The sequence below is a fragment of the Oenanthe melanoleuca genome, chromosome 2 (genome assembly GCF_029582105.1).
Source record: "Oenanthe melanoleuca isolate GR-GAL-2019-014 chromosome 2, OMel1.0, whole genome shotgun sequence".
Taxonomy (NCBI): Eukaryota; Metazoa; Chordata; class Aves; order Passeriformes; family Muscicapidae; genus Oenanthe; species Oenanthe melanoleuca.
In genome coordinates this window covers 28,888,084-28,909,851 of record NC_079335.1, presented here as the reverse complement: position 1 = coordinate 28,909,851, position 21,768 = coordinate 28,888,084, and the positions used below count along the sequence as shown (strand labels likewise).

The window sequence follows — 21,768 nt, the reverse complement described above, 5'->3', positions numbered from 1 at the left end:
GGTCTGCATAAGGCAGCTAAAATGTCTTATTTATGCAATATAGAGGAACACTCTGAGTAGAATGAGTTTGGGGTCATTCACACACACTTGAACGAAGATACTAGAATAGCACAGATGCTAAAAGGCATTTCTAACAGTTTCAGTAGTGATGGAAATTGGCCTTCTAGGGTTTTTCACAGACTGTGTCTTCCCCTTTTTATGGTCCTTCCCATAATGGTAAAGCTCTGTTTCACAATCATTAAGTTTGTCACATAGCATTTGGAAGAGTTGTTACACCTTTTTCACAAAGGTTGGCACAAAGGCAGCTGGAAATACCCATCAACAGCTTATTTGGCTTTCATCATGATTGACATCTTGAAGAGGTCTTCATTTTCTCTGTCAGAGCTAAATCAGGTTGCTTTTTCTTTTTACAAAGAGAAAAAGACAAACTCCAGATCAGATAAGTCAGAAGATGACAATGAGACACTCACCATAGCCAGTCTGAATTGCCAGTCTGGACATTATCAGTGTTCTTTACATGCCCAGCATTTATGCTGCATTGCACCATTTCAGAAAAAGTCATGGCTGGCTGCAATGACCACAGAAAAATCCAAATTGGTAATTAATTGTTCTGGTTAATTAATGGATTTTTTGCTGACACATAAAAGGAGAGACACAAAAGCTTTAGGATCTTGGGACTTTCTGTGTCCTTCACACAGGAGATCAGTGTTATTTTGTGGCAAATCAGCTTGCACAGTCAAATAGGAACCCTCTTCTACCTGCTCCTGGAATCCCTGGTAGAGGGTTTCTGAAAATGAAACAAGCTTATATGTCTCTTAAGCCTTTTATTTATATATTAAACAATGTGATTTCTTGCTGAAGCTGCTGTTAACAGAACTTTTCCTGATGTCAAAAACGTATACAGAAGTTCAGGGACAGCATCTGTGCCACAGATAGCACGTGGATCAGATCCAGGAAAAGCAATTCCATTCTCTTTTATCCCTGTCAGACCAGATCAGGGTGACTGCCAAGAGCCTCAAGGGAATGATTACTCTGGTGTGTGGTTAGTTATGCTGAAGTCAGTAGATCTGGATTTCTGACAGGTCTTTAAAACCTGGCACTCAGTTTGGATTTGCAGTGAAACCTGACTGTTCTGGACCTCACTAATTTGAACAATTCATCTAGATGAGAGCTGCAGTGCTGCTACTTTTGTCATTTTTGCTGGCTTGCTAACAAAGCCTCTGTGATTCTAGCATACACTCATTATCACTATTGCTTCTTTCAAACAAATATTTCTGCCAGAGCATTCATCTCAGTGAGAGGACATGACTGTATTTCAAAGGAATTTCCATTTGCACCAGCACCTGCTGAGAAGGGTGAGGTCTCACTCACCCAAGCTGATATTCCCAAAAACCTCAGTCCATGAAGTTCCTCTGTGCCAAGTAAAAATGTTCAAGTAAAGATAAAGAAGCAGAATTAAATGGCAGCAATTAAAAAGCTTGATAATTTGCATATACTTGGTGGAAAATACAAATTGAGTGTGTCAGAGATTTAATTCCATTGATTTCATTACTGTTCATTTTTTCCTGAAGAAAAAATTATGCAACAGATAGGTAATCAGTGATAGCAATACAGACACCTGCCATTTCTTCCCCTTGATACTATATTCATTTTGAATGAACACATAACTGAGTTATTTTAATAGACAAGATCCTCCACATTAGCACTGCAGCACAAATTGCTGGGAAAGGAACAAAGAACAGAGAAAAATGTTTCTTTACATCACTGTTAAAATCCCTGGTGTTCTCACATCTCAACTATGGACTTCATTTTTGCCCCAAAAATGAGCATAGTACAGAGAAGGATAAAAAAGCAATTAGAGGAACAGAAAATCTTCCATAAGAAGATAAATTAAACAGTCCACTTTTCAGCTTGGAAAGAGACAACAGATGAAAGATAAGGTAGAAGTCTACAAAGTCATGAATGGTAATGAGAAGATGAATAGGAACAATTATATTCTATTTCACACAATCCAAAGGGGATGAAACACTCAAGGAAATCATCAGACAGTAATTTCAAAAAGGAATCATCTTTTCATTTATTTCAAGGTATATTTGTTATCACAAACTGTTTAGAGGTTATTGAAATATTATGTAGTTCAAAAATACAATAACAAAATTGTATAGCACTCCCTTGTAGGAAATTATTATGTGAATGGAACTTGTGACTGATGAAAGCTAGAGAGATTTTCCTAACTTCATCCAGAGTTTTCCTCAGCATCCTCTTCCACGTTCTGCTCCTAGACAAACCAGGAAGACTTTTTCTAAGAGCCAGCATGGCTGTTATTATCATGCTTTTCAATCTATGTACAAAGCTGTCAGGCATGGCCATTCTAGATCATTTCCTTCCAGCACAGTTCTAATTAAAATCAAGTATAACTAATGAATGAGAGTTCCTTTTTTGGGAAAAAAAAAATCACTAATGAATTTTACACTGCTTAGGAAGTAGGTTCTGCTCTGTTAATTAGGCAGAGTTCATTAATAAATTTTCAAACTCATGAGAGCATCTAGAGCAATACATCCATTTCAGCAATCCCTGCTTAGGCTTCTTCCAGTTTGTTATTCTTGTTTTTTCCTTGTTTTTACAAGAGTTCTCTTTCCTTTTCTGCCCTTTTTTCTCTACCTCATCTGACAGTCATGACCTCACACTCTCAGGGAATTTCACCTGAGGCATTTTAATTTTTTGCATTACACAACAAAGCCCATTTAGTCTAGTTACAGATTTGTTCTTTCCATTTATAGACTCCTCTTTACAGCAAGTCATTACTATCCTTTTTTTTGGCATATGTGTGCTATATTTTCCTACCTTGGTGGATAATCAGAAAGATCTTTCCATGCTTCTCAGTAAAGAAATTAGAGCATTTTGACATTGTATGCAGAAGTTTTTCTTACAGAATATTTAATATTTATCAATTTTTACCCATTGGCTTTGAATGTTCAGATATTATTAGTGGTATAAAGGCTTCAAGGGGCATATGTCATATTATATGTTTTTATTGCCCATGTTCAATTTACTTACTAGCATAAAAAAAAGAAACACTAAAGGGATATGCATTTCTACTAGACTTTGAATTATAGGAGAGAAACTGTATGCAATTAAATCCTTTTAATGGATTTGTAAACTGAATCAAGCTTATCCCTAGAGCTCAGTGTGACAAAGAATGCAGGAAAACAGTAATATTTTTTTGAACTTTCATTCTGTTGGCCTCGGACTTGGAGCTTCATGAGTTTTTAATGGTGTTGCAATGAAGTGCCACAAGACAAGCCTTCCATGCAGCCTGGCTGGGCTCCTGTGCTCCCCACAGCAGCTGGCCCAGGGCTCCTCTGCCAGCACCTGGACCATCAGTGCTGGGCTTCAGCATCCAGCCCATGCCCCTGTGAGCACCCCACAGCCTGCCCAGAGCAGCTCCTGATCCTCTAATTCATCTCTGCTCTGGCCAGCCCTGCTTTGCAGCTCTGTGCAGGAGGCTGATGGCAGAAGGGCTTTGCCAGCAGGGAAGGTGGCAGAGCTGGGGGACGAGTGCTTCTCCCTGGATATTGCATGGCTCCTACAAAACTGCTGCTCCAGGTGACAGGGGGAGAAGGGATGTGCATCTTCCTTGTCAAAAGTCAAGCTTTCTTCTTCCATCTCATTTCTGCTACCCTTTCCCACCAAATATTTAAGGTGAGAAGGATGGGAATGAGGATAGGCAGTGCCCAAGATGTATTTCTCCTTGCCCACCCATTGATCTCCCTTTCTATTGCTGCTGGCCCTCAGCTGTGCTTCTGTGGAGAAGTAATAGAGCATGAAGCATTTTTCCATGTAGAGGTCCCAGTAATAGGTGTAATCAGCACTAGAAACAGATGTTTCTGTCACATTTTTATTTACACCACAGTGTATCTGTACACAGTGGTTCCTTCCTAAGTAACACAAAGACTCCAAGGAACTTCACAGCTCCTGTCTTGGTTTGAAGGACAGGTGTCTGCTAAGAAAGGCAGGAGCCTCTATTTGAAATGGAGAATGTAAACCCCCTCCCTCCTAATTATTATAATTTTGAAATTAAGGAGCTCTTAGGCAAAGATGTGAGAAATAGGAATAACAGCTCTTTACTAGGAAAATTAAAATAGAAATACAGTATTACAAAGAACAAACCCAAACCACTGACAGAGTCAGAATCCAACCTGACACCCTGTCAGTCAGTCAGGGTGTTGGTAGCAGCCCCATTAAATGGTGGCTGCATCCCCCTGCAGTGGCAGATGTGATTCAGCTGGAGCAGTGCTCCTGTAGAAGGGGCAGTTTTCCTCTGAAGGTACAGGGATGATGTAGAAAGGTCTGGCTTTCCTCTGGAATCCAGTGGAAAGAAAGTAACTTGCTGTCCAAAATCTCAGTTTTTATCTAGGTAGGAATTGCTTGGCTGCTCCCCCTGGCTGGAGCATCTCACATTGGGATGATGTAATTTTATCAGTCACACAGTGGGACTCAATGGCTCATTAATGGTTATCTTCATTAACAGAAGATACCTCCCTGGAGGAAGGGTGGGTTATGGAAAAGATGAAGATGACTGTTCCACCTGGTTTTAATAGATGGTGATAGAATTCATACTTTTGGTCACATCCTGTATTGCAGCCTAGGACAGTTCCTCACTCAAAAACACACATTAGCCTATGGAATATGTGCCTGTAGGGGATGTTTGCTCCCAACAAGGAGAGGATTTGGTGCTGTGCACCAGGGTCTGTCTCAGAGCACGTGGAGCCATGAGCACACATCCAATGCTGGCAAAGATTCTCTCCCCTCTCTGCCATGGGCACTGCCACTAATGAACATAATGAACAAGACAATTTGACATTGATCTTCATTAACCTGATGATGCCAAACCTCAACCTGCAGCAGGCCATGAGGGCAGAGGGCTCTGGTGGTACTTCTTGCATGTCCCCAACATGCCTTGTTCACCCCCACAGGTCACAACCATGACAGCAGAAATCTTCTGCCAGCTGAGGAAGAGAAACTGAGTTTTCTTGAATCACAACATGTATGGGCTCTTTTTTTTTTCACTCCACATCTCAAAAGTTCTTTGACAGATGGTACAAAAATAAATTTTAAAAGGAGATCCTCACCTACATTGAAGCAAAATTTTTCATCATCTAGCTTCACTAGAAGGAGAGCTGCACCCATAGCTACAGATCATATGTCTCTGACTCTCCTGAAACATGGGTACTTCTGAGAGAAGTCTAATTTGAGACCATTCCCATGCTTTTACATGGAAAAATCCCAGCCTCAGTTCCTACCTCTGAAAACATCAGTGCTCAAATCACCACACCAAGGCTTCACCTTGGCATTTGCATTGCAGTAGGAGCCTTTCCTTCTGTCTTCACAATCTGCTCCATTAATAGTATCTCTCAGATACACACTATATTGAGGAATACCAATGTTATTGCACTTCTTCTGAACAACTGTATTGTAAAAAAAACCAATCAGTGAACAGCCATGTTGTGAAAGAGGAGCATAAATGACTGGCAGTGTGTCTCAGACACCCTAGTGAGTAAGGTGTCTGATGTTGAATGCATTCAAGCTGAAATTCCCAGCTTAAAAGCAGTTGTCTGAACCCATTTCTTGTTAAGGAGCAATGAAGGATTACTTTTATCTCCATATAAATTACTTCAATCTTTGGATATGTCTGTCAAACAAAGATAGATGAGAGAAAATAAAGCATCTCTTACTCAGATTAGGAGAATTTTCTTCCTGTGAGTAATAATTATACACTCTATCTCCAAAGCCAGTTTCCATAACTAATTTTGCTCCTGATGTGACTGTTTAGTAGTCTGCATCTATCTCTGGCCAGCTAGGTAACAGAAGTGGGTTTTCTTTTGAACCACTTACCTCTGAAAACTGAAGATACACTTGATCTCTTAAAAATAAGACATGAAAATCACAGTTTCCCTGCATTTTTAGCACATCAGTATGTTTGTTGGAGCAAAGGTGTCTGTGCCAGGAATATTCTCCAATATTTTATTCCTCCATATTTAGATATTGACAAACATTTTTGTTTCTCCACATTATTTTGCAGCCTTTCAGTACCTTAAAGGGGCTTGTAAGAGATTTTTCTCCAAGCACAGATAGTGATAGAATGAGGAAGAATGGTTTTAAACTAAAAGAAGGAAGATTTAAATTTGATAGTAGGAGAAAATTCTTTAATGTGTGGGTGGTGAGGCAGCGACACAGGTTGCTCAGAGAAGCTGTGGGTGCCCCATCCCTCCAAGTGGCCCAGCTCAGGTTGGATGGGGCTTTGCACAATCCAAGACAGTCTATGATTCTTTGATTCTATGATGCAACATTAGATGCTGCAGCTGGAGTTGCAATGGTTATGCCTTGATATATTTAAGAAGTTTTTTAATATTTGCCTTTGAGTATTGCTTTTTGTTTTCTCCACCATTCCATATATTTCTCTCCTTATTATTCTTCTTGATCTTTCATCCATTCTTTTTCCATTTTCTCACTACATCTGTATAAGGAACACTATAAGCTTTTACAACTACATTGGAACTATCAAAGATTTGAAAATATCCTTGCCAGCACTTAAAACAGTTGAAAATAAAAACTTCCTGTGTGTATTGGAATCCTGCATCACTGTGGAGCTGTGTGAGTCCAAACACAGCCATTTAAAAGCCAAGACAAACAAGAAAGGGAGTCTATTAATCCCAGCTCCCCTGGGTATCCATGGTCATTCATTTACCCATTTCTGGATATGCAGTAGACTTTGAACAGACAGGGTGGCCAAGTTCTTTTGCCAAATGGGTTGGAAACAGAAAATCGTTTGACAATCCAGTGCAAACACACAGCAGCCGCCTTCCAGAATTGTCACAAAGGGATTTCAGGATGTCTGACACCAGGGAAACAGGCAGGCTGACAGCTGGGCTGCAGTGCCATGAGAGAAGGGACATCAGGCTAAATGAGACTCTGCCCTGTGGGTGTTTGTAGCAGGGAGGGGGTTCCTTGATTTTAAACCAGTCCTGGGTGCCAGTGATTTTCCTCTCTCAAAATTCATCACAATATGCCATCAAAGACATGATGTAAAGGAAAATCCCACTAGGGGTTTACATCAGTTCCTGAGACCTAGTTCAGCTCTCAAGCAGTCTCTTACTGCTGCCAATGCAATTTGCATCCAGTAAATACTGAATCAGAATATAAGGATTTTCTTCATTACCATCAATTAGAGGACAAATTACTTTTGAATGTACTGTCTGCCAGCACACCATCCAGAAATGTGTGTGCTTTGATATGAAGCTCTAATTTTTCACTGATCTCCAGGATTTATAATAAAAAGTCTTTCCAGAAGGCAAAGGGTTTGAATGGAAGAAAAAAAATCCTAAAAAATGGGCAAGTGCTTCAAAGTCTCAAAGGCATTTTGCAGCCTCCATTGAAAGCAAATGCTCTTTAAAAAAAAATGCTTCTTATATGCATAGTCCAAATCTTGCTTTTTATTAGTGCTTGGCTATGTCCTTGAAAATTGTTTTGCAAATCTGAAAAGCTCTGATTTTATACCACATTATATATGCATATTTAAACACCATTAAATGTTAGCCTTTCAAATTAACGAGTCATTTCTGAAATGTTTCATGGGAAAGGACATTACAATTAGTCTAATAGTGTCCTTTCTATTCAAACTCCCCACAGGATGAGAAATGGGTTCTCAGATTATCCATTACTTTTAGAACATTTAAGCAAAGTGTTCACAAAATTCCTATCAGGAAACAAAATTTAATGATCATAACTTTTCCAAAAGTAGATGAGAGATTGCCATTGAGTAGTAAATTAAACAAAAAATGCAGAATAACTTCATAAGCACTGCTCAAACTGGGCCATTCAGGTTTGTCCACAAGTGGACAAGAGAAAACAAGATGAAAATGAGAAAGAGAGATGAAAATATTTAATTATTTCAGTTTTACATTGCATCAGATCTCTTAAAAGAACGTTTTTACGTAGTAAAGTAACTTACTGTTAAGAACTGATAAATGCTAAGTATCTGAAATCAAATATTTTATCTCTAAATAAACTACTTCTATTATATTATTATTTTTTAAATTTATATTTTTATTAAACTCATGGGGCTTTAATGATTTTTAAATTGCTCTGTAAAATTCCTTCTTTGCCCAGCTGTTCTTGTCTTTGGCTCATCCTTCTTTCACATCCACCTGTGAAACTCCCTCTGCTTTTGGCTCCATCTGTCTGAGGGGTTTGGTTCCCAACATCTTTCATCTGTCACAAGAGAGTCAAAGACATGAAAAATGCTGTAAGGGAGGGAAGAGCCAGGGAGTCTGGGAGGTGCCAGCCTTTCCAGGAGGCCATTCCTAGCAGCAAGTGCTCCAGAGACAGCATGGTCACTTCCATGGATGGAAGTGGCTCTCTCCTGTGAGCTCAGGCAAGCCACATGTGTTTTACTCCAACATCCTTCTGCCTTTTCTAGAATCTGCTTAATTTGCCTTGTCAGTGCATTTGGCTTTATGCATATCTTACTTTCATTAAAATATTTGTTTTCTCCTGGTTGAGTCTTGCTCGTATAAAAGAATTGGTGCCTTTTCCAGTCCATTTAAAGCCACACGATAGAGTTTAAAAGGTTTTGTTACCACTAATTGTAATTAATGGCTAAACTCCTTCATTTAGGCCTGAAACTCACTCATTTTTATGGATCACAGTGGCAGCAGTGCCTTGGGATCAGCACTGAAATGCACATTTAGCCTCCCGGTGCCCTATTTCATTCTCTATTTTTCTGTTTCTTCTCAAGCTGCCTCTCATTTATTTTATCCAGAAGTTTATGATGTTGTTTATCCTTTCCAAATAACTGTCTTTTCAGCTAGGCTTGCCTGGAGAATGGGCCCAATGCTGCAAGTTTTTTGGCTTCTTTCCTAGGATTAGTGGTTTCCTGACTTAATGTAAATAACAAAGCTTATGCTTCTGAGAGTGAGTTTACAAGGGAGAACACAATATTAAGCATAGACTGCATCTGTTTAACTCCTACTCACAATTTTCATCTTCCTGGAAAAATAAAAACTTTTAACTAAAATTTTTTGTTACTTTCTATGCAATACAACAATTTTCCCCTTCCTAATCAGTGAGATTAATCCGAATATAAGTGTAATAGAAAAAAACATTGTCTGAATTGATGTTGCCTGTCTTTCATGCCAATAAACTTCCAAGCCTGTAATTAACTATTTAAGCACATTAAGGAGTACAACCTGTCCTGCATCAGTAATCTCCCTTTTAACTCTGAACTGTTTCTTAACCCCAGGTCCTTATCTCTAAAGATAAAAGGCCTGTAGCTAAGAGACTGCAGCTGCCAGAGGTTGAGCAACCACTGCAGTGATCCAGGGCAGCAACACAAGAGCATTTCTTGTTAACAGAAGTGCTTTGGACATTCCTCTGCTGCTGCCTCAGGCATGTGCCCCACATTTAGCCAGTGCTTCTAAACCCATGATTTTGAGGCTAATCCCCTTCACTCACAAAGTGATCTTTCTGAAAAAAAGCAGCAAACTTTACACAGCTCTCCCTGGCAACATGGCAACATCCTTTGCTCCATGTGAGTATTTCTTCTCAGCTAAGTCTTTGTTTCCAGTCCCAGGAGGCCCAGGTGCTGAAACATCTGGCAGAGAAGAGAGAACATGAGCGGGAAGTGCTTCAAAAAGCTCTGGAGGAGAACAATAACTTCAGCAAAATGGCAGAGGAAAAGCTGATACTGAAAATGGAACAGATCAAAGAAAACCGTGAAGCTAATTTAGCTGCTCTTATTGAACGCCTCCAAGAGAAGGTAACCACACCATCACTCCTCACCTCAGACTAGAGAGGAAAAGCTAACCAATATTTTGCAGAGGTGTTGTGCATGGCCCTTACCTCAGTAGCTACACTTGAGCTGTTCTTAATTTTTAGATAGGCTATTTTATGCCTATCTAAACCACCACTCACTTTGAAAAAGAACTAAAGTGTTACAGTCACACAATCACGGGATGGTTGAGGTTGGAAGGTCCCTCTGGAGATCATCTGGTCCAACCCCAGGCTCAAGCAGGGCCACCTAGAACCAGTTGCCCAGGACCAGGTGGCTTTTTAATATCTCTGAGGATGGAGACTCCGGTTCCATCTGGGCAGCTGTGCCAGTGCTCAGCCATCTCACAGTGAAATCGTTTTCCCAATGTTCAGAGAAAACCTCATGGGTTTCAGTTTTTGCCCATTGCCCCTGATCATGTCACTGGGCACCACTGGAAAGATCCTGGCTCTGTATTCCCTTCATTCAGATGTTTATAGATGTTTGTCTGAGCAGCCTCCAAACTGAACAGTCTCAGCTCTCTCAGCCTTTCCTCTTAGCAGAGACTGAGAGATGCTCCTTAATCCTCATGGCCCTTTGCTAGAGTGTCTCTTGAGAAAGGTCAGTTTTCTAGCTTTTAAGAAGTTCTGTGAACAAATGAAAGGTCACTTGTGTTTAGATTTCAGCTTCTAAGTCACTGATCAAATCAAACAGCTCTCCTATGTCTGTAATTCTTGGTTTCTCAGAGGAGAAAGATAAAAAATTATGGGGAAAAAATCTTTCATATAGACCAAAAGAGGTCTGTCTTCCCACAAGTTTTGCAAGGAAGAGAGTAAATTTTCCTATGGAGATTTTTGGTACAGCCAGAGTTAACAGGGAATCACAAACCCTAGATGCAAAATGAAGTATGTGCTTCTCAAAAAAAACCCGTCCACACAAGGAAGAGAGACATGTAAATAAAGATTTAGAATTGTTAAGAAAAAAGTTAATTAGTTCTGTATGGGTGATCTCTTGTTTCTCTCAATAATGAGCTTTCTAAAATATTAGTAAATTGGCTAAATAAAATAGTTTCAGAGGTTTTCAAGGAGATCCCCATAAGCACCTCTACATCTTTGATGGAGACAAAAGTCTTTGAGAGTTGGAAAGAAATAACAGAATCCAAAGGATGATGTTACAAATAACTTCACAAACAGGATAATTCCTGGGCTTAAGAACTACAGCCAGATTGCTTGACGTTTTTGCATTAGCTTCATTTGCAGGCACATGACCAGACCTTGTAAAAACAAAAGGAAAAACAAATTAGTTATCCTCGAGGTCCAAAAGGAAGTGGGAAGGACAGCTGATGTAACTTTCTGTCCTAGGTTAATATTAACAGACTGTTAAACCCTGTTTCCACAGAAATGTGATGGCATTATATGCATGAAACCCAAGAAAGACTTCTGAGGAAAGATGACAGCAATTCACTTGGAAACGTTTGCACTGACCAGTAATTAAAAAATACCATTTTTCCAACACCATAACATCTAAAAACAAACATAATTTGCCATCAAAAGTGAGGAAAAAAAAGTGAAATATCTGTTTCCAAGTCTTCCAAAGTTAGGCAGAGCTGTGGGTTCCCCAAGGTACTGGTGTCTAGAAACTACTGCAGAGATAACTTCTGTATACTACAGTTAATAGGAACACCAAGCAACAAATCACTTATAAAATCTAGCATTCAGTGTTACATATCTTTCAAGGACTGATTTACAGGCTAAGTTAGTGCAGTAGGTGGTATTCTCCATCATAGCCAGAGCAAGAACCAAGAGGATCGGCAGCTTCAGTGTTCAAGAGATGTTTGAGTTGTTCAGATTGACTTATCTCATTGAAACTAAGTTCTTGGATCTTTATTAAAAGTCCTAAATGCTACAGATAACAGAGTAACTAACAATGTGCAGGCAATTAATTCCTTAATCATCCTTTCCTGTTTGTTGTTTAATATCCAGGAATTCAAAGGGCAAATGTGAGCATGTGGCACATTTTATGCTGCAGGCAGCACCTCCTCTATGTGGCCTTTTTAAATGAACTCTGTGAGGTGCTGAGGATTATAAGGCCATATCAGATAAAAGACTGAGCTCCAGAGCAGGAGTAGAAAGTGAGCACAAAATGTGCCTCAGGCTGGCCTGGTGGATGACACCTCTCCTGTGCTGCTTCTTTTAAAGATGGTTGTGTGTGAAACAAGTTTTGCACAAGCATCTAATGCATGACCTAAACAGGTTGCCATCATGAACCTGCCTGGGCAGGTGGAACAAGAAAAAGGTTTGATTTTTCCCTTCTTGTTTTCCAGGAGAGGCATGCTGCAGAGGTCCGTAGAAACAAGGAGCTCCAGGTGGAACTGTCTGGCTGAGAACAGCAATGGTGGATGTGACCCATCCTCACCATTAGTAAACTCCCCCTGCCTATATTATTATGGATCATGCGATATAAGTATGGGAAATGTATGACGTGGTTTAAAAAAAAAAAAGTAAAAATCAAGAACTCAATAAAAAACTTTAAAAAAAGAAACAAAAAAAATAAAAACAAAAAATAATGCGGTCTCTTTGCAGAATGATTTGCTTGATGTTTAAAAAACTTGGATCTTATTTTGTAAATACTTACATTTTTGTTAAAAAATACAATTATTGCATTATGCAAGTTATTTCATAATCTTACATGTCCTGTAACAGGCTTCTGATGTTGTCTATTTCCACTCGGTTGAATTTGCTGGGTCTGTTCATTTGAAGCACCTCACGTCTAATCCCATTCCCTGCGACTTCTCATTCCAACCCCCATGAGGTCAGTAGTAGTTCTATGGTGCTAGAGACCAGTCATTGCCCAATAACCTAGACTGCTTTGCCATCAATAAGCTTTCTTGAAACAGTGACTAGATCACAGGTATCGTGACTTCACATGCAGCTGTCCAAGACAAAAGGCTCTTAAAATGATTTTTCAAATGCAACTTATGCTGCAGGACTCTGTACTGTGCTGTGCAATTGAGGTTGAATTGCCACGTGGAGTGTTTGTTGCTTCTGCTTTTTGAGGTGAGAGGCAACAAAAACAGCTGTGCAACAGGATGAAATCAAGCAAGATCAGTTTGAGACAAATTAAAGAGGCACATTGTAACCATCGAGCTATGACAAATTTTGGATGATGCCAAACAGCCATACAAATGCTAATTGTAAAGTGAGCTTAATCCACCACTTGAAAATTTATTGATGGAGCAACTAATAGATAGCATCAAGTGGCTTTATCTGTAGGTGCCATGATCTATGATACTTATCTGATGCTACCACATTACATGTGTAATAGTACAAGAGGCTACCAAGTATTTCACCTGGAACCCATGAGCCAGTTGTTACCTTTTTTTAATGACACTGCTGACTTCCATTCATCATGACCTTTACTCTTCAGTGTTAGCCAACCCTACCTAGTGACAGACATCTAGGACTAAGAGGGCTGAAGCAGGAGGAATGACTAGACAGGGTGCTTGTGCCAAGTACAATATCACCAAACCCAACACATCATCCCCAAAATAGCTGCAGTTTTGAAGTTGTCCCTACCCCCCTGGAGGTTGCTGCCTGCATATTCTACTCTTCATTAGTGCTATTTTCCTGTATGTCATTGTGAGCAAGCTGTGATTAATAAAGAATTGGGGTTCTGTGAACTGAAAAAGGGCTTGTTTCTTCTCTCGCTCCACCACGCCTCTGGCATGCGCCCATGTAAGGGGAAAACCTAATGTAGCCATAAAAGCATGGAAATGAGACTTAAACAACACCTACTAATAAGCCAAGCCTATTTCTCTGCTAGTATGGGTCTAACCCCTGCTATGTACTCTCCAGTGCTTAGACTGGTTGTTTTTAAAGATTACTGTATAAACTGAGCCTGTAAATGTGACCTCTAGCACCGAGTTTATTAAAAAGAACAACTAGCTATCTACACATGCACATGCACTCCTTAATCCTGATTCAACATTGGGGGGAAAACGGAATTTAGGGAAAGAAAATAAATAATCTAGCTCTGGTGACATACATCAATAACTAAAGCAAGATTCTGGGTGTTAACAAATTGGTTTTCAGGGTAGAAAATATTAATTTATAGGATTTATTGAAGAACAAAATCACTTGGGTTTCTGCTGAGCTACAGACCTGAGAGGTAAAATTGAATCAGACCCCATTTTGAACTGGACAAGCAATAAAGAATTCTCTCTAGGATTAGTAGAAAACTAAACTAATTATTTGAAATCACCAAAGTGGCATCATTTATTTGCTCTTTCAGAGAGATGGGCTTCATGCTCCAGGTCTGCAACAGAGAGTTTTTTATTTTAGCAGTCTATTTTTTTCAGATCCAAGAGACTGCCTGCAGTCAAAAAGCAGCAGTTGAACCTGGAGAAAGGCTGTGAGTTCAACCCTGTGTGCAGTGAACTCAATAGCACAGAATGAAATGAGTACTCCAACTTGTTATGGCAGCTGGGTCTCCTTGCCTAAATTACTTATCTTTGTCGTGAAATTAACCAGAAGTAAACATGGCACAGAAGCCAGAGAGCAGACATTGCATCTGGAAGATATTAACTTCAATGTTGCAAAGTCTACAAAGTTTGTATATTGCTTTAAGCTCCAGTTTAAAAAAAAAAAAAAAAAAAAAAAAAAAAAAAAAAAAAAAAAAAAAAAAAAAAAAAAAAAAAAAAAAAAAAAAATTACTGTAATTAAATTTAAGGTCCAGGATCTTCACTTGAGGGCTTGTGGATTCTGTTTTCCTTTCCCAATGGAAAGCCACTCACAGTCTTCCCTGTCCATTCACTTAACAAATTCTGGTAGTACTTCAAGCCCTTTTCCTGTTTGTCTTCCTGGCTTTGGCTGCCCAGAGAACAAGCCAAGAACAAATCTCTGGTGCTGAGCCAAGCAGGGCAACCTGCATCCCTTCCATGAGGTTCAACTCTCTTCCCTCACAAGAAAAGGGTGTCCACAGCCAAAGTACCAGCTGGGATGTTGAGAGTGTCCAGCACATTCTCACCCCACCACAGAACTGGGCTTTGCCAGGGGATTGCTTCTCAGCAGGTACCAAGGTTGCACCAGGGAAAAGAGTGGAGAGCCAGACAGTGGGAGCACAGCTGCCCCAGGTCACAAACTAAGCTCTGCTCCTGCCCACCTGGCTCTTTGAACAGTGGAGGGTCTACAGTCCATTTGATTAGTGTTTAACTGTGCTTTTAAAGCCTGTTTGCAAGTGCCTATTTAATCTCTGATACCAAAAAGAAATATCTGGAGACTTGCAGCATAGTCATTTCCTTCTTTTACTCCTGTTTCCTGACATTTCCTTATATTTTGCTTCAGTACTGCCTTTCTAGCTCCTCTCTGCTTGTGCTAGCAAAAGTGTATTGTCATGGGTCTCTCTTCATGTGTAGCTACAGATAAAGAATCTCCTTGAAAAGTAATAAAATATAAAACACCTTCTTTTTAAAGTATTGCCATTTTGGTAAGACAGGGCTTTTTTAATTCAACAGCAACCAGAGGGTTCAGGGCTTTTAGATCAAAAAAATTAGCCTTCTTTGATTGACTGTATATGTCCAGGTCCATGTCATGAGCTGTGAGTAGCTGCTGCTGAACTGCAGACCATATTCCACAGGCTGCCTGAAACCTCCCACAGGACAGGAGGGAGGCTGGAGGGCTGGCACGGCACCACACAGATGTTTCCTCCTTTCACTGGGCTGTATGATGGCTCAGAAGCAGGGCAGAGCTGTGCAGCACATCTAGAGAGGCACTTCTGGCCCCTGACCTCTGCAGGTCCAAGGACTGCCACTCCAGGAATGGGCAGGGTTCAATTTCCTCTTGGTTAACTCATCAGTTGTGTCAAAGCTGCCACGAGGCAGCAGCCTGAGTAAGCAAACAGGAATGGCTCAAACCTGTCACAATTCTCATGTCTCAATTTTATCCCAAAGCCACAAAGTTTATGCTCAAACCAATTCATAGAATCCTAGAATAATTTACATTGGAAGAGACATTTAAGACCATTGGGTCCTGGCATCATTAACCTGGCACTGCCAATTCCACCATTAAATCACATTTGTAAGTGTCACATCTACATATCTTTTAAATACCTTCAGCCACTTCTGTTCCAATGCTTGATAACCCTGTTTGTGAAGATTTTTTTCCTAATATCAGAGTCACAGAATCACAGACTCTTTTATGTAGGAAAAGGCCATTTGATCCAACCTATGACCAAACCACCATGTCAATTAGACCATGGCACTAAGTCTGGTCTTTCCTTAAACACATTCAAGGATGGTAACTCCACCACATCCCTGGGTGGCCCATTCCAATATCTACTTACCCTTTCTGTGAAGAATTCCTTCCTAATGTCCAATTTGAGCCTCCTTTGGCACAACTTCAGGCTGTTTCCTCTTCTACAGTCACTTGTTACCTCGGAGAAGAGACCAACCCCACTACAAATTCCAAATATTTCCAAAGTCAGGACATTTGGAGGTATGGTTTAAATCCACCACCAGTTCAGAAATTTCCCCTTTCTTTCCCCTTTGTTATCATGCTTCTTGTCACATGGGAGTTTTTTTGTTGCTTTGTTTTTGAATGACTGGAAGGAAATCCTAATCCGTTATAGCCAAACAGCAATGTGTGCCCATTCCCTCACTCCAGAACCCCCAAACATGTGACTGATGTACAGCAGCACTGTACACACACCCAGAGCTGTCTGCCTGAGGCCATCCAGCAGCCCTGTCAGAGAGATGGGCTCTGTCATCAGCACAGGATGCTCCCATCACCTAAACCATGCAGGGAAGAGAGGTGCTCCTCTCTCCTATCCCAGAAGGAGAGAGACATTAGGGCACTGTGAACATCTTTCTCAACTCACTGTTGCCAGATCCCATCAGGTCAAATCAAACCCTCCCATCAGGTTTTGATGGAGAGAAGCAGGGATTGCATGGGAGCAGGCAGACCTCACATCCTGCCCTGTTCTGAACATATTCCAGCAGTGGGAAGGGGAGACGTTCAGTCAGCAGAAGGGACATCACCAGGGTGATATTAAGATAATTTTAGGCAACGTTCCCTGTGCCTCAGGGCTGGTGCCACAGTGATGTTGGTGCAATACTGCCATGCAGCGGTCAGTTTGCAAGGGGGAGCATCTCTGAATGCACCAGGGATTGAGTGCAAGGATTTCCTCTGAAGAATATCCATTCCATCTGCTGCACAGTTTGCAGTTCATATAAGAGTATTTTATATAAGGTAGATGGTGGCTTTGAAATCTGAAGCCTGAGTCCAGACATTTTCAGGTTTAACTCCTCTGTAACAGGAGTGGCATGACCATGGAGAGCTGTAAGTCTAAAGGAAATACTGGTATTTTTGTGTGGAACATGGAGCAGCCAGAATTACAATTATTTCTACACCACCATCAGAAGCACTCCTGACTATGATAATTCCTGCATTACTGAAACTTCAAGTATATCTAGAAAGCAACATAGTGCACAGCAGCCAGCTCAGAAGAAAGACTGAGAAATTGATAAAAGCAATGTCTGAAGCACAGGGAAGGGCAAAAGAAGCTACATCAGAAACCATCAGCAGATTTGGGGCTAAATGAACTGGGAAACAAATCTCACATTTGAAAAGTAGTTATCATCTCCCAGTGAAGGAGAGAGCATGGTCATCCTTGAAGCTGTCTCTCTTGAAAAACTCTGAATTCTTTCTCCATCCCAATGGAGAATACTTGGAACTAAGGCACAAAACAGAGGAACCTCAAGTCCAGCATACATTATATAAATATATCTGTGTGTGTGTTACCCATAGCTCTGTGAGCAATAGAAACCAGAATATCCCTGGATTATGCCACAGATTAGGGGATTGTCTAGTGTACAGTAAAATGCCTGTGCTCCAGCTATTCATAGTTCCAGTGCAATGCTGAAGCTCTGATGCCATCTGATCTTTCAGTTTTCCTCCAGGGAAATTCATGGAGATTCATTTTTCTATTCCACAACCATGAGAATGCATGTAATTGGTAATTTGCTTAGGGAAACATTTGCCTGTTTAAAGTCTACAATACAGTGCCATGATCCCCTGCTTTTGGATGGCAGGAAGTAGCTGCTGGGAAATGCCTTCCTGCTGGAACAGTTTGGCTTTGGTCAAATGGGTCACAGAAAAGGGAGATCCTGGGCAACCCTTGAAGGTGAAGACATGAAAGGCAATATCCCAGATACAGCCCAGACAAGTGTGATACAGGGAAAAAGCCCAGCTACAACTTAAATTTCTTTTAGTTCTTATAGTTGCAATGGATTTTTAAACAAACTTTGAAAAATAGTTTCACCTTATCAAAATGCATTTTAGAAACTTTAACTCTGAAAAGACACAGCTTTGCAAGAAGTAATTTTGATATTAATTTCTACATAGTCCCAAAATTTGAAAAATATCCCCATGTACAACTGCTTCTGACCAGAAGATGGCAACCTCTTATTATTTAAAAGGCAACTACAGATGGTAAATTTTGTTTTGAAGAGCTTTTCAAGCTCTGCAGAATCCTTAAATCCTGCTTTGTGGAGTCAGATGTTCTATATTTACCCTAAAATATGGATTTGGGTTTATGTAAAACATAAAAGACAACACTTTTTCCTTGGGCAAAATTCATTGCTTTTGCTACATATCCTTAAAAGCACAGCACTGGGCAGACATTTAAAAGAAACTAAAGGATAAGACAGCCATATGAATAAACTGGTTAATATTACCTGTTCCTTAGTCTGGAGCTTAGAGGCTGATTCCTGCTCCTAGCAAGTCTGAACCAGCTCTCCTGGGTGCTGAATGGAAGCAGGAAAACATCTCTGCTCTTCAGACAGATTTCTTGCAGGCTGAAAAAGGGTGATGCTCACAGCATAAGAAACTGGAACATCCCTTCCTGCACTGTGTTTTATACTTAGATGTTTGCAAATGATGAAAAAAATTGAGTGCAGTGGCATTTGAAGAGCTGTCCATGAGCAGGTTGCACGTTTTCCTGACACAGGTATTAGCTTGGGAGCAGCACTTGGTGAGTGCACATCTTCTGCCTCCAGGGATGAGTTTGGAGGCAGCACAGCTGCTTGCTTGCCAAGCTCAGTCTGTGCTCAGATTAACAGGGTCTGTCAGACCTCGGCTGTCCCCATGAAGGGCCAGCTCAGTCTGCCTTGTGCCCTGCACCTAGAACACCCTGCCACTGCTGGAGGGAGCTGACTCACCCAGCCTGATGCACCACCCCGGGTGCTCGTCCATGCAGGCACAGCCTGCGGCAGAAATGTAGGGAAAGGGATTTCTGGGAACTACCGAAGCAGGAGGAGGCTGATGGCTGCCACTGAGAGGCAGCAGAAAATTGCCAGCAGCAGCCAGGCTGGGGGGAGAACAAAGGTGAAACTGGGGGATGCTGCTTCTGCTCTGGATCTCCGTTCCTGGCACCTCAGGAGGGGTCCTGTGGGAAGGTGACCCACGCATGGATGCCATGGTTTAATCCAGCAGGCAGCTAAACACAGCTCAGATGCTGGCTCACCCTCCCCACCAGTGGGATGGAGGAGAATACTGGGAGGAAAAAGTAAAATTCATGAGTTGGCAGTTTTATAGGACAGAAATTGAAAGATGATTATAATAATAATAATAATAATAATAATAATAATAATAATAATAATGCCATACCAACAATAAAGGGATGCACAATGCAATTGCTCACCATCTGCTGACCAATTCCCACACAGCTCCCAGGTTTATACACTGAGCATGATGTCATAATATATGGAATATCCCTTTGGGCAGTTGGGGCCAGCTGAGCCAGCTGTGTCCCCTCCCATCTCCTTGTGCCCCCCAGCCTTGTCAAAGTGGTGTGGTGTGAGAAGCTGAAAAGTCCTTCACTTAATGTAAGCAGTGCTCAGCAAAACATCAGAGTATCATCAACACTGTTCTCACCCTAAATCCAAAACACAGCATGGTACCAGCTACTAGGAAGGAAATCACCTCTATCCCAGCTAGAACCAGGACAGCAGGGTCCCAGGGCATCCAGGGAGCTGCCCCCTGAACCCATCCAAGATGCTTTCCAGCACTGACACACTGCAGGGGTGTGTGCCCTGTGCTCCCCAGATCACAGCAGTCATCAGCACTGGGCACTATCTGCTTGAACTCTGGCCAGCTGCTGCCTCTGTATTACAGCTGACTGTGGAAATGATGCTACTTCTGCATTGTGCAGTGCATTTTACCCTCATGTTTTACACAATGATCAGGTGCTTGGACTGGTTTTAAAAGCGTAATTTTTTTACTATGAAAGGATTCATGATGAGTTTTTGGAGGCATGCAGGCACCTCTGTGCTCTAGGGAGTCCACCTCCAGAGCTTTGATACAGCAAGCACTTGGATGCTGAAGCACAGCTACACAGGCTCCAGCTCACCCAGAGGTGCTACTGTTTACTGCTGCAAGCATGGAGACCTGACACAGATTTTATGGAAAGCTTCAATATTTTCTATGTTTTAATACTGGAAAAAAAAAAATCTCCTCTTTTAATTTGGACCAATAAAATACATGAACTGCTTTTTCATCACCCCATTTTTCTCCTTTCTGAGAGAAATTATGTTTTTTATAGTTTAGAGGAGAAAAATTCCCTGCACTGAAAGGGAATTGCTCCTTTCTCTGCTACTGTAGCACAGGACCACTATGCAGTCTGACACCATTTTACCTGTAATCTTCTATGGATTCTCCAGGCAAAGGAAAAAAAGAAAGATGTTTCTAAACTGAAGATTTCCCAGGGATGTGGTACACATAGATGTAACCTGTATATCTCCTTTTCTTTCCATCACATCTCAGACTATTTTCCAACAGACTTAAAGGCAGGATAATAGCAAGAAGTCAGCCCAGTATTCCAGTTTCCTGAAGAACTCCTGCATTCTGGAGCTCTAAGTCCTGTGCCCAGCATAGGATGATGTGCAGGTCCAAGGGGTAAGCAAAAATGAATGATTAAAACAGAAACACACAATTTTCTAAGCAGCATCTTGATTTCTGTGGAAAGGGCTATTGCACTTTCTCTCTCAGTAGTGGAAATCCACCACAAATACTTTGATATTGAATCCTGGCATGGCTATGCCCATAAACTTTTGCACAGTGCATATTATCTCACTAAGAAAAGGGTTTAAAATATGACTTTGCATCTTTGCATCACTATGAAGACAGTTTTTTTTTCTCCAAATGACCACTAGGTTCACAGTGGTCTTAAAAGAAAGAAAAGATAAATGAAACACAAAATTATCTCTATTACACTTAGGCAGACAAGAACTGGCTGAAAATAGAGGTGCAAGCTGATAGAGTTGCAGTTTTATTCAGTAACTGGTCTTAAAGAAAGACTACACATTTGAGATACTAAAATGTCTAAGGAAGTGTCAGAACAACTTCAGTTTTCTCAGAATTAGGAAAGGCTGATGAATGTTACCATCCTGATGGGTATTTCTGAGAAAAAACCTAGAGTTAGTCATAAATAAAGCAAGAGGCTTTAAGAAGACAAAGTCAAGTGGATATGTGGGTGGAAATACAAATATTATGGTAGTCATGGCACTGCATGGGGCAGCTGCTCACATCAACAGAGGTAACCCTGTCAGTAACTGCAGATATTTTAATAAATTTAAATTTGAGGAATCCACTATGGCATTACAAATACAACACTTTCCATGGCAAGGGTACCAGTCAGCTTGCTACTGGAGAAATCATTATCTACATCTCTTCATAGCTGTTGGCTGTGATATGCCCCAAAAGCCACACAATCCACAAAGCATCAACAGCTCCAAATGGAATCATGAATTATTTTTACATGCTTATCAAAAGGCAGCCAGATGGGTACATGGTTCTGGTGAAAATGTCCTGCACTCAGGCAGCTGCAGATACTTTACCACCAGTAACAGATTTTAAACTCTGTCTGGAAAGTTGCTGGAAGCACAGATAATATTCCTATAAATGTTA

General features: G+C 40.8%; 1 protein-coding gene across 1 annotated transcript in view; it reads left to right on the top strand.

Moving 5' to 3' along the window:
- STMN2 (stathmin 2) overlaps positions 1 to 13,758 on the top strand; it is a 38,051-nt gene extending 24,293 nt beyond the window's left edge. The window contains exons 4-5 of the mRNA XM_056484770.1: positions 9,626 to 9,817; positions 12,132 to 13,758. Coding sequence (XP_056340745.1) covers positions 9,626 to 9,817; positions 12,132 to 12,191 — 252 coding nt within the window. The 3' untranslated portion in view covers positions 12,192 to 13,758. The remainder of the gene's footprint in view (positions 1 to 9,625; positions 9,818 to 12,131) is intronic.
- Positions 13,759 to 21,768: the final 8,010 nt, after the last annotated feature.